The 13787-nt window shown below is 36.4% G+C and overlaps 1 protein-coding gene across 1 annotated transcript in view; it reads left to right on the forward strand.

Moving 5' to 3' along the window:
- The window catches only part of LOC108549855 (dynein heavy chain 1, axonemal), a gene marked incomplete at its 5' end in the record, with an annotated part of 56144 nt that overhangs the window by 3879 nt on the left and 38478 nt on the right, over positions 1 to 13787 (forward strand). Inside the window, 10 exons of the mRNA XM_017903425.1 lie at positions 295 to 457; positions 1477 to 1720; positions 2225 to 2387; positions 3576 to 3736; positions 7349 to 7564; positions 8053 to 8277; positions 9187 to 9349; positions 10948 to 11117; positions 12299 to 12507; positions 13562 to 13664. Coding sequence (XP_017758914.1) covers positions 295 to 457; positions 1477 to 1720; positions 2225 to 2387; positions 3576 to 3736; positions 7349 to 7564; positions 8053 to 8277; positions 9187 to 9349; positions 10948 to 11117; positions 12299 to 12507; positions 13562 to 13664 — 1817 coding nt within the window. The remainder of the gene's footprint in view (positions 1 to 294; positions 458 to 1476; positions 1721 to 2224; positions 2388 to 3575; positions 3737 to 7348; positions 7565 to 8052; positions 8278 to 9186; positions 9350 to 10947; positions 11118 to 12298; positions 12508 to 13561; positions 13665 to 13787) is intronic.

Genomic DNA, 13787 nt, shown 5'->3' on the forward strand with positions numbered 1-13787 from the left:
TAAAACATAATTTAATGGAATTTAAATTAATGGAATATTATACATATATTAATATATATATTATATACATAATATTATACATGTATACATTATAAAATTGAACACATAAATTAATGAAATTTAATGGAAAGTATTGTCAGTAAAATGATTAAAAGCAAAAGATAATGCACAGTATTCTTCCCATTTAAGTTCCTCTCAGAAACTCAGGATATTAGAAATTCGATTGGTAATGTACACGTGCTTGCGGTATATAGCTAGCCCGTTAGATTCTGTATGAATATTGCATTATTCCAGCCAATCTGCTGTCACCCTGGGCAGCTTTCGCCACGATATGGAGCTTGGGGGCAAGTTGCGACTACAACAGCCGGTGTATATTCAGCGAATGGATCAGGAACGTGCAGAAAGCCAATCGGCATGAATTACCATTCCCTGAAGACGGTTTGGTATTCGATTATAGGTGATCGATCGAACAATAAATTCGTATCTTTTCGGTCGTTTCAACGAGAATTGTCTACCGTAGACTGCACGATGGTGGCTTCACCGATGCAATCGACAGCCAGGAGCCAATTTCACCGAGGTGGTACAAATGGCTAGATGACATTTCCCCGATCAGCATTAGGCCGGAAACGAAATTTGCAGGTAACGAACTCTGTAATGAGCGACAGACTGTGGATACCAGAACTGAAGTAAAAATTTTGCGAATAAGGAGCATACTGAATTTCAGGATTCCTATAAGCATAATTAAAAAGGGTACTTTTAACACTTTCACTGCTACACACCTATTATATGGTACCTTTAGAAGGCCATGATAAAATTTCCATTATTCTTAGGATATAATGACAAATTATCAAACAATATGGCAGAGAAAAAGAAAAATTGTGCAAATTATTAATGTCTTCTGTTCAAAATTTTCTATTTACTTCAGACAAATTTTCAAAAATTGGTTGGAATAAAAGAAATATAAATTTAAAGAATTAGTATTGCAGGATGGTGGACTGATGATTACCATAACCTCACTGAAGAGACAAGCACCGGTCACTAATAACCATTATGGTAGTCAACGTGTTAAGAAGTACTCCTGATTTTATAGAATTCTATCCATTAAACTAAATAACTAAATTTTAATCAACTTGGTTAAGTCTCTGCCTCAAAATTCTGGCAAGAAGTAATTTTAATAGAAAACACAGGTTTTTAATTAAAAAATATTAATTCTCCCGTATAGCGCTCCATTTTTAATAACCCTGTACTGTCAGCTGTCATGCTGCCATTTTCTTTTCGTTGCCAACACGTTACCGCGCAAATGGCGCGAAATTCGAATCTTGCGTGAATTTTGAAACACTAATATATCGCATGGAAACAGTATAGTAAAATAGGAAGATGAAATAGTTACCTTTGATGAATTTTTCTAATATATAGTTGAGAATATTAGGATAAATTAATTAACATTGTGGTTAATAAGACGAAATTAAATTTAAGAAAAATATTTGGTTTGTTGTTTCACTATCCTGTCATAGATATAGAGGTACCAACGATGGATAGCGTAAGGAGCGCAACCATAATCGGGTATTTATTGATCAACGAATCTAATCCACTCTGTGTCGGGCCAACCGGAAGTGGGAAGACTTTAACCATTACCGCGAAACTTTCAAGAAACATGCCGAAGAAATTTATCTGCGATTTCATTACCTTCTCTGCTAGAACTACCGCGAATCAGACTCAGGTATAGCGATCCGCAACTATAGTAATCACCCGAAAAATTTGTTGAATAATATAAAATATCCAACTTCTTACAATTAAGTTGAAAATATTATAAAATGTAAACACGTTTTAAATTAGAATATTGATTTTCGTTTGACGTCACAAAATTTCGATTTCATTCGATTGACGATTTCAGGGTGTCACGAATACCCAAATTGTTAACATAAATTTGCTTAAAATGATATTTTAACCGGGGTGTGTAATATATCGGTTGGTTTGTATTTCTTATTTTTCGTTTGGCGTTGTCAATTTTGTCAAATTGTCCATTCGTCGTCAATTTGTTAATTTTTGTCAAATTTGTCAAAATTTGTCAATTTCAGGATGTCATAAATACCCAAATTGTTAGCAAAAATTTGTTTCAAATTATATTTTAACCGATGTGTGTGTCATGTGGATTGGTTTGTGTTTCTTACCTGATTTTTCACGTAATTTTTACCATGCTTAAAAATTTTACTCTGATAAAAAGGATTTAATCGATGAAAAGCTGATTAAAAGAAAGAAAGACGTATATGGACCACCATTACTTCGGAAACAAATATTTTTTGTCGACGATTTAAACATGCCTGCTCTCGAAACTTATGGTGCTCAGCCTCCCATTGAGTTACTTCGGCAGTTCATGGATTTTAGAGGTACTCCGTTTCAAATTGAATTCGTTTTACTCGATTATACTACCAATGTCTATATGTAAATTTTACTATCAATATTATACACACGTTTCATCTATTTTCTTCTTATTTTTGAGAATACAGAGGACACTCGAGGTTGAAATTGTTAGATTAATTTATAATTCAGAAATAAATTTTCAAAGTCTAGAGAAGTGAGGAAATGTTGACCACTATTCCCAACTTTCATACTAAATTCATTTTCACCTTCCTTCAGGGCAAAATTCCATAAAAGTTTGTCAAACAGATTTCTTTATACGCGTATACTTAAACTACATACGTGTATATTAAAATTTAGTAATCCTCGTTACAAAATAATACTCACTTGTATAGGATATTAAACTGTGCTATCTTTCTACTAGCTCATCAAAATACCTAATATACAAGGTGTCCAAGGAATGGTAGTAAAATCGGTAAGGGGTGATTCTACGTGAAAAAGCAAATCGAAAATGAAGAATAAAATTTTTTCATTCGAAGCTTCGTTGTTGAGAAAATCGACTTTGAATATTCACCGCGTACGCGTGCACTTGACTTCGGCTCACAAGATGGACGACTATCGGTATATCAGCGCGCTCGCTGAATATTCAAAGCCGATTTTCTCGACAACGAAGCTTCGAATGAGAAAATTGTATTCTTCATTTTCAATTTGCTTTTTCACGTAGAATCACCCCTTACCGATTTTACTACCGTTGCACTTTGTATATATATAAGGTGTCCAAGGAATGGTAGTAAAATCGGTAAGGGGTGATTCTACGTGAAAAAGCAAATCGAAAATGAAGAATAAAATTTTTTCATTCGAAGCTTCGTTGTTGAGAAAATCGACTTTGAATATTCACCGCGTACGCGTGCACTTGACTTCGGCTCACAAGATGGACGACTATCGGTATATCAGCGCGCTCGCTGAATATTCAAAGCCGATTTTCTCGACAACGAAGCTCCGAATGAAAAAGTTTTATTCTTCGTTTTTGATTTGCTTTTTCACGTAGAATCACCCCTTACCGATTTTACTACCGTTGCACTTTGTATATATATTTTATCGACATGAATGTACTTATTTATCTCATCTAAGTACTGAAGTTCGATACACTGTATTCAGGATATTCGGATCACGTAATTTTGAACGGAGCCAGCTAAAAGACACGGGACATGTTCCAGGATGGTACGACCGGAAGGAGATCGGCTCATTCAGGCAGATAGAGGACGTAAATTTTGTTGGTGCGATGGGACCACCTGGTGGCGGTAGAAATCCAATAACTGCCAGACTGTTGCGACATTTCCATTTCATTGCGTTCCCGGAAATGGAAGACGACGCTAAGGTAATTCTTAAACGACGCGTCTCGATCTATTGACGACTGAAATGCTAGTGACGTTTAAAGAACAGGAAGTAATTAACAATGAAGACGGTCCACGGAATAATTCATCTTCATCCGTTTCGACACTGTCAAAGCTTCATGTTCATCACAGAGTTCGCCACCTTCCGCTCCATTCTCGCTTCCTCCGCGTTCAAATATTTTCGTCCCAACTGTGACAGATAGAAGAATACGTTAATCACTGGTCTATTAGATTTTCGATTATATATAATCGCTATCAGGGAAAGAATGAACGAGAAGATAACTGTGTTTGGGTAAATTAAAAATAATTTTAATAATAAAGAGTCAAAGAATTTGAGATGAAAATTATTATATTTCAAGTTACTACCTGTAGTGTCGAAGAAGGTAAAGATAGAAATTTTAACAGGGAAACCGATGATGTGACTTGCTTGAAATTATAAACAATTATATAACAAATATTCTTCTAATATTTGTAGAACAATGTAAGAGAAGGTGAAGGTAGAACTTACTCGAACTTGTTTTAATAGGAATTCAAACCATAATTTATCATGGTTCTTATGATCCTGCTTCTGCACACTGTCAGAAACACGTTAGCTAATTAATGAAAACAAATTGCAGGATGTCTATTAGCAAACGTGTCTGCATAATAACTCTCAATCTGAAATATTTTGAGAAATACTTTGAGAAAATATAAAAAGAAAAGAATTGATTTTTTTAATTAGAAGAATTGAATTACAAGAATACCCCCTTAATTCCATTTAAGTATTCAATAACAAATAATCATGAAAAAGAGAATATCGTAATTTTTACATTAAAAATTGCAATTTAACGTAAAAGTGAAATATTTCTGCAAATTATTTTTTAAGTGGTTTTGAAACTAATTCAGGAAGGAAAGCACGTTTCATCTTCACGTATTTCATGCACCAAAGAGTAAAGCAGACGTGAAAGAAATATTCAAGCATCTGCTAGCTTTGAGGTATAGAGCTCCTAAGTATCTTAATATCTGCTTTAGTATGCTAACGATACTGAAAGTTTGGAAAAGTGATAATACGTGCTAAATATATCGCAGGAATGTACTTTCGAACAAAAGAGAGTTGAAAAATAGAGTTTCGAACCGCACCTAGGTGTGCGTAATCCCATAAGGATGGCCAGTTACCGGGTAAGTTCCACCAGCCACCCATTCTGCGTTCATTTTCTCCAACATTTATTCGGTTTTCTTCCATCGAGTCGTCAATCCACGCCTACGGGAAATAATTGTAGCTCGTGAAAGAGACGAAGTATCGCCGGTGCCTGCCTCTATTTGTCCTCTCCCTCATGTTCGCTGCAATTAGGCATCGTAAATCGTACTAGTGGCTTCCATAATTTATCTTGATCACCAGTTCGGCCAATAATGAGAGGCTATAACCACCCCTGTTGGAATCTGTTTCTCCCCTGATCTGCGTTTTAAACAGATCAGACAAGGTCAAGCAGGACACGCGTTACCTTCCATAAGAGGGAGTTATTCGTGTCAAGTATGCTTCTCCCTGTAACCTCTCTCATGGAAAATCTCCTCGCAATGAACGAATTGGATGGCAGCTTCTTAATGAAACAAACGTGTTATAATAATCAAAGATAAAAGCTTTTCGTACGGTATAGATAAGCTATGAGGTAAAATAGGGTATAGATAGGTATAGATAACTATAACTAGGTATAGATAGGTATAGGTAGGTATAGATAACTATAACTAGGTATAGATAGGTATAGATAGGTATAGATAGGTACAGAGAACTATAACTAGGTATAGATAGGTATAGATAGGTACAGAGAACTATAACTAGGTATAGATAGGTATAGATAAGCTATGAGGTAAAATAGGATATAGATAAGTATAGATAAGCTATGAGGTAAAATAGGGTATAGATAAGTATAGATAACTATAACTAGGTATAGATAGGTATAGATATGTATAGATAAGCTATGAGGTAAAATAGGGTATATATAGGTATAGATAGGTGTAGATAAACTATGAGGTAAAATAGGGTATAGATAGGTATAGATAACTATAACGAGGTATAGATAACTATAACTAGGTATAGATAGGTACAGAGAACTATAACTAAGTATAGATAGGTATAGATAAGTTATGAGGTAAAATAGGGTATAGATAGGTATAGATAACTATAACTAGGTATAGATAGGTGTAGATAGGTATAGATAACTATAACTAGGTATAGATGAGTATAGATAGGTATAGATAACTATAACTAGGTATACATAGGTATAGATAGGTATAGATAACTATAACTAGGTATACATAGGTATAGATAGGTATAGATAACTATAATTAGGTATAGATAACTATAACTAGGTATAGATAGGTATAGATAACTAGGTATGTCTAGGCTTGTCTAGGTTTGCTGTAACTCGAAATTAAACTTTCGTCAGGTTTCAAGGCTCTTATATAACTGTGATAATTTAAAAATGGCGTTATTCGTTCCTAATTTAATCCTTAGGGTTCTTAGGGTAAGAGTGAGAACAGGGTATACACGATATCACAGTATACAGGGTATACACGACAGGCAATAAATTACTGTGACATGCAAATGGATTAATGAAACAAACGTGTTATAATAATCAAAGGTAAAAGCTTTTCGTAAGGCACAGATAAGGTATAAGGTAAAGTAAGGTATACATAGATATAGATAACTAGGTTTGTCTAGGCTTGCTGTAACTCGAAAATGAACTTTCGTCAGGTTGCAAGGCTATTATACAACTGTGATAATTTTAAGATGACGTTATTCGTTCCAAATTTAACCCTTAGGGTACTTAGGGTAAAAGTGAGAACAGGATGTACACGATATCGCAGTAAACAGGGTAACGATGGGCAATAAATTACTGTGAGATGCAAATGCGTTCTCTAATCAGAGTTCCCTACCAAATTGTCTGTAATTCGTCATTGCTCTGGAAATATTAATCGAACCAATGAATAAGTAATTCAGTAAAACGAAAGGAAAAAGGATAATTGAACTGAAGAGGGTTAACAAGAAGCGTAGATATAAATTAAACGTAGAATCGTATTTGAAGAGAATAATTAGAGCAATATTGCGAATGCTTGATAGAATAAAATAAGCTTTATTAATAAAGTGACAGTAGTGATGTATAAAAAGAATAGTAATTATATAATAAAATGGTAGAACAGTAATAGTAATTATTCCTTTCACTATGACACTTTTTTACCAACCTTTTCCAAAACCTCCCTCATCCCTTAAAACATTGCAGATGTAATATTGCAAATTTTTGATAGAATAAAATAAGCTATATAGTGATATCTAAAAAAGGATAGTAATTATATAATAGAATAATAAAATAGTAATAATAATTATTCTTTTCACTATAATACTTTTTTACTAACTATTTCCAAAACCTCCCTCACCCCTTGGGCCACTTAAATATTGCAGACCCATCAGTAAACTTCTTTGACGACCGTTTCCTGATAGGTCTAACTTTTATTCGAGCTCCTAGCTTTCTCTTTTGCTTTCTCTATTCTTCTTTTCTCTCTTTACTCTCTTCGGTCAATCGACCTCATAAATAAAACGATAATCGATATTCTCATACTAGAAACACATCTTCGGGACGATTCTGAATTCCTGGCTCTCCGTGACGCCGCACTTTGGACACATGCTGGATGTTTTCGTGAACACGACGTTAAATATATTCACCACTATATGCCAGGAGCTACTACCAACCCCTCACAAATCTCACTATACCTTCAATCTACGAGACCTCAGCAAGGTGTTTCAAGGAATGCTCATGATGAATCCTGCCAAAATAGAGGTTTGCAAACAGACGGATAAAACCTCCCCTTAGCTATTGCACTGCGATTTAGTTATGAGAAAGTATGCATTCAAGTGGTATTTGATTTTGGTTAACCATTGTATACCTATAGAGGTGATAAACTGTCAAAGAAGTTTCCCTTTAATATTTTCCCCGAAAGTATTTTTGCTAATTTCACGATTCATGGGTAGAGTCTGTTCGTCACTTCGATGGGTCAGTCACACGTGGATCCAATCTGTTGGGTCTAGTTATAGGTTAGGGTTCTATATACTCTGTGCCTCTGTCAGTAAATAAATAAATAATTAAATAATTATACTGCTTAATTCGCTAGAAGGACGGTAAGACATGTCTTGCCATCTGTGTTGCCGTCGCAACAGCAACAAAATTGAAAAATAATTCGGAGTGTAATGCATTTATGACCAAAAATTAAGTACATCCTTTTCCCATCCTTTTAAATATTATTTCATACACGTGTCTGTTTTATTCAGCTTCGAGACAAGCTGTTGCTACTTTGGTACCACGAGAATCTACGAGTATTCAGCGACCGTCTGGTAAACGACGAGGATCGGAAATGGTTCGACGATCTCCTGCGAGATACCATGAGCAAAGAATTCGAATGCGACCCCGGCAAAGTTATCGGCGATGAGATGTTATTCTTCGGCGATTTCATGGGGACGAGCAGAGAATACGAGCAGATAACTGATACGAAGAAAGCACGTATTCCCTGTTATTTTAATTTACAATTTCGACCTCTGCGATATTGTGACCGGGATCTACCCTCACTTTGGAGAAATTAAAACAATACACGTCGCGTGACTCCTACTGTAGTTTTAAACAACGCACGACGATGTTAATCAGCTTCTTTAAGAACCGAACGTCACTCTTTAGCCTTGGCTTACAACCACGTGTGAGGCTCGTGGTCAGGTGTTCGAGCCAAAACTGGTTATCACGAGCCTGGCACGTTGTACATCGATCGGGTCGAAATTCACTATCACGTGCCTGGCACGTGGTACATCGATCGGGTCGAAATTCACTATCACGGGCCTGACACGTGGTACGTCAGCCGGGCCAAACGTAAACCATTGTAGCCAGTGGAAACGGTGGAAAAATTGTATAGATGTTTATTAAACAGGCGAACGGTTAGAACTGGCCTGTCTGTTTAGGGGCCACTCAGGTCAAAGAGGTCTCCAGAAAATGGAAGACAAAAGACAAAACGCAGGAGAAGGGATCGCTTCCACGTTGCTAGAATATAGAGTTTATTTTAGTATTTAATTTCTTACTACAACAATATTCAATTGCAAATATCTTAACAAATATCGAACAGTGACACCTACGATCATACACCTTCACCATCAGGAGAACATCATACAGAATTTGAATTAAATCGGTGACTCGAAGATCTCGCAGTCTCCTTGTTAGTTGGGTCACAATATTGACAGACCTGAAGGTTCTTTCTCCTTTCTGCATTTCCAATCTTATCTCTGACATTATTGCGAGGATTTATTTCCACGTGCTTGCACAGTAAATCGCTTTCAACGCGTAGAAGTATATCCTATTAAAGTCTTATATTATGAGACCTGAAATGTCTCTTGTTACACCCGATGTTCCTAATGTTCTTTCAGATGGAAAACGTGGTAGACGAATTCCTGGAAGACTACAATGCCTCGACGACGAGTCCCATGAAACTGGTGCTGTTCCAGGACGCCATAGATCATATCTGCAGGATTAATCGAATACTGCGACAGCCTCGAGGGAATGCTCTGCTCCTGGGAATGGGAGGATCAGGTGCTATAGAAAAAGCGTTCGACATTAGCTACCATCGGCCACTTTCTCATCCTTCTTTCTGCTCGAGACGCGCGATATGTCGGAAGACATCCCTCTGTTCATTGATAAACGAGCGGGTAACGAGGATAGATGCATGGATTACGAATTAGGCAGTTGGACGATAATAACAGGAACGAAAGAAGCCGTGCGAGCTGCTCGGGGAACTGGGTTGAAACTGCTCGTGAAAGTTTCATCAAAATTTGTAAGATCCTCGGAGGGATTCGAAGTTCCACGACTTTTTGAGTATTCGGAAAATGCTGAAGATGCATTTATAGGATGTTTGCGATCCCCGGAATTGATGTGGTCCCAGAGGTCTGCAACTTTCTGGAATTCTTAGTGGTATCTTTAGGATTCTAGAAATCTTGGGGGTCCTAAAATTCATGGAACATCCGAGTTTCTATAATTAATTATAAAGCTTTTAGAGTTACCGGCATATTTGTTACTCTTAGACCTCTGGGGACCTCTGTAAAGACTGCAAAGAAATCCTGAAATCATCACAGTTTTAGAAACTTCAGTGTCTTTATAGTAAATAGACCTCAAAATAGATAGGTGACCCAACTGAGTTTCTATAATTAATTATCGTGAAAGCTTTTAGGGTTACTGGGATCTTTGTTACTCTTCAACCTTTGGGGACCTCTGTAAAGACTGCAAAGAAATCCTGAAATCATCACAGTTTTAGAAACTTCAGTGTCTTTACAGTGAATAGACCTCAAGATAGATAGGTCACCCAACTTCATAGTAGATATAGACTAAGCTCAAGCTCAGAAAATGTTACAAATTATTTTTCTCCTTAACCCTTTTGCTAGGGCAGGTCTCTTGTAAAATAAAACACCGTGTCAAAGATGGAAGCATTACACGTTGACAGCATTTAGCATTCAAGACCCAGTGTTTCGAAAAAAAAGGAAAACTGACCATCGCAATAACGCTTGTAATTCTTTGCGAAGAGAGCACTTGTCTCAATTTTTGTGGTCGATGACTATAGTCACCCACAGTAATGAAAGGGTTATTATTGTAAGAATGGAACAAGTGCGGCGCTGAAAGAATGTTGACAGTGTTTAGGACCTAGGACTAGTGACGGTAGTAAGTGAGGATAGTGGAGTCCATGAGGAGTCGTAGTGAGGATATAGAAAATCGTAGATATAGCATAGAGGGTCAGAGTATGGAGAGTTTACAGAGTATCAGAGTGTTATGAGAGGTCAGTGATTTGCCAACCTGACAGTATGTATTTGGCAAAGTGCTTGAGAGATAGTGTTAGCGAGTAAAATTAGTCTTATCTTATTTGTTATTTGTTATCTTTGAAATGTACAACAATTATTAATCATCACCGATGCTGCTGTGTGAAAATACATATATACCTATTCGATCCAAATTTGTGTGTGTGTGTGTGTGTGTGTGTGTGTGTGTGTGTGTGTGTCATGTGTGTGTTTGTCACCCCCTACAATATTATTATTGTTATCATTGTTAGTTCCTCAGGTACTACCAGCACTATTTGAATAATTTTTGTACTTGTTCATATAGATTCAATGTTTTTAAAGATCTGAATGAATATTTTTCTTCAGGACGACAGAGTTTAACCAGATTAGCCGCGCATATGCAGGATTACACTTGCTTTCAAATAGAGCTTAGCAGTGCTTATACATCCAGTGACTGGCGCGATGACATTAAAGCATCGATGATGAAGGCTGGTGTACAGGGTCAATCTGTGGTCTTTTTATTTTCTGACACCCAGGTATGCGCATGTGAATACAGTTTATCATTACATGAAATCTATGATGTACCACGTTCGGTATAATTACAGTATTGTTCCCCTGTAAGAATTCTAACCAATTAGTTTCTACAGTAATTAACGAGCATTATACTTCCTGCGTGTATTCATATTTCAACGCTTCTGTAATTAGACCCTGGAAGCTTAATTCAGGTACTGAAGTTTAATCTTCATTAAAAAGGGAATTCCTGTAACCCAGCCAATTAAAATCGACTTTTGGGAATTTTCTCTATGGAAACCGTGATACATATTGACATGCAGTTTTCACGCTCAAATTTATTAATACTTGGAGAATATTTGCAATTTTTTTTTAACGAAATTATTAAAAATTGTGGAAATTATATAGCCTTAAGTAGGATCGTGATTTTAAAAACGGGCTCGAATGGCTGACACGATTCCGGACCATCCGGTTATCCGAAACGAAAAAATTAAAAAGCATCTTAATTAGTATAAATACAACTGTAGCAAGAACTATCGAAACAGCGAAATTTCGAAAATTAAAGAAATAGCAGCGGTTTCGAATATAAATATTGATTTTCTTCGTGTTTTTCGTCCCTTGCATGGTAAACAAAAATAGAAAAAAACATCGGATTTTAAAATCCGTGGTGCAAGCGATGGAGGTACATTCGATGAAGGTCTCCTCCAAATTTCGAATCGATCGGTCAACTAAAACGCGAGATATACCGCCGGCAAGTTCAAAAAGCACGGTTTCGAGAAAAACGCGTTTGAAGTTTTCGTTTTCCATTGTACAATGCCTCTATACCGCAATATAAATATCCACAACTTCGTCAATTTTAGGAATTCGAACAAATCCTTTTACACGGACATTTTCGAAAGCATATACTTTGAGAAAATGTAAAAAAAGAAAAATCGATTTTGATAAGTCTTAAGATTACAAGAATTATTAATTACTATATATAAAGATTGTCCCACGTGAAGTGGTGGTCTTTATGAATTTTTATCTAATTATATAAATTATCTATATTTAATGCTATTAAACTTTTCCAAAATTCTTTTGCATTATTCAATCTTACGTATAATAAATACCAAATCTCCAGTTATATGGTGCAAATTATATAGCAAACCTAACCTAACCAAGCCCAATATGGTCGTCTTTGTTGACTTCCTATCCCTTTGCTTCTCAGATAAAGGACGACTCCATGCTGGAGGACTTGAACAGTGTCCTGAACAACGGCGACGTGCCAAATATTTACAAGGTGGACGAAATGGAGAGAATTTTCCACTCGATGCGTGGGCATGTGCAGGAAGCTGGCCTACAAATCAACAGAAGCAACCTTTTCTCCGCCTACGTGAAGACAGTTCGTAATAACTTACACGTCGTCGTTACTATGAGGTAAAGTACTGTTTCTAATGAAAAGCCCACGTACCCCCTGCTGATTTCGTCGAAACTCGGCAGAGAAATAGATCAACAACGTCCCACCACTTACAAAATCATTGTGTGTACGCGTGTTCATGCGGGGATGTATTACTGGCTCTTCAACTAAGCGAGACCATTATAAATAAGCAGATATATATCTAAATCAAACATTTTTCGGAATTTTCCCTACCTAGTATCGTGCAAAAGTACAATTTTAATTCTATAACACGGAAATTTTACGATTTAACCTCTTGGCTAGTGTGGGCGCATATACGTGCTCAGAAATTTTACTTTTGTAACACAGAGGGCGCATATAAGCACTGAACACAGTTTGCTTTTCTGACACGGAGGGCGCATATAATCGATCGATGTTAATTAATATATGAAATTTAAAATTACCTAACGATGTGTGGAATATCGAAGAAAAATAATTCTACGTCTTAATTTGCATATGATTTCTCATTTACCGTTTTAAAAATATCCTCGACTCTATGACAGAAAGACTTTGAATTACTATTTTTCTGTAACGAAAAAATCGTCGAGTGCAAAGTGTTAATATTTTATCTGTAATTAAATAAATACGTTAGATTTTTAATTTTTATAGTAGCTATTCCGTCCATAATACAAAGAAATAAATATTGTTTTTTTTTTTAGTGAAATACAGTTTTTTGATTATTGAAATATGTTTTCACAAAAACGCATCTCTACCCAAAATTTTGCCGTTCTCGGCGGACATTGTAAATGAATTCCCACCCTTGTGGTACGACCACTGCGTTTCAAAGTCTGCCGTAGTCAAAGGATTAAGGAGACCATGAAATTACCATGAAAATACATGCCCCTCGAAATCATTTGAATTCGTGTTAACTGCGTTTCAAAGTCTGCCGTAGTCAAAAGATTAAGGAGACCATGAAATTACCATGAAAATACATGCCCCTCGAAATCATTTGAATTCGTGTTAAACATTTTTCGCTATAAGGATCTATAAGGCAGAATTTACTGACCCACCCTGTATATTATTTTACATTTTCAGCCCGATCGGTGAGACATTTCGCGCTCGTATTAGACAGTTTCCAGCTCTGGTGAACTGCTGCACGATTGATTGGTTTTGTCCCTGGCCGGATGCTGCTCTTCAGGTTCGTATCACAATCGTATGGTCTCTGCGACATTCGATATAATGAGAAGGAGTAAATTCTCACCACGCGAAATGCCGAAATGCACTGTAAACAAGAACAATCGGTCGACTCACGGATACAATG

Source organism: Eufriesea mexicana, unplaced genomic scaffold (genome assembly GCF_001483705.2).
Source record: "Eufriesea mexicana isolate 0111107269 unplaced genomic scaffold, ASM148370v2 scaffold2234, whole genome shotgun sequence".
NCBI classification, from domain to species: Eukaryota; Metazoa; Arthropoda; class Insecta; order Hymenoptera; family Apidae; genus Eufriesea; species Eufriesea mexicana.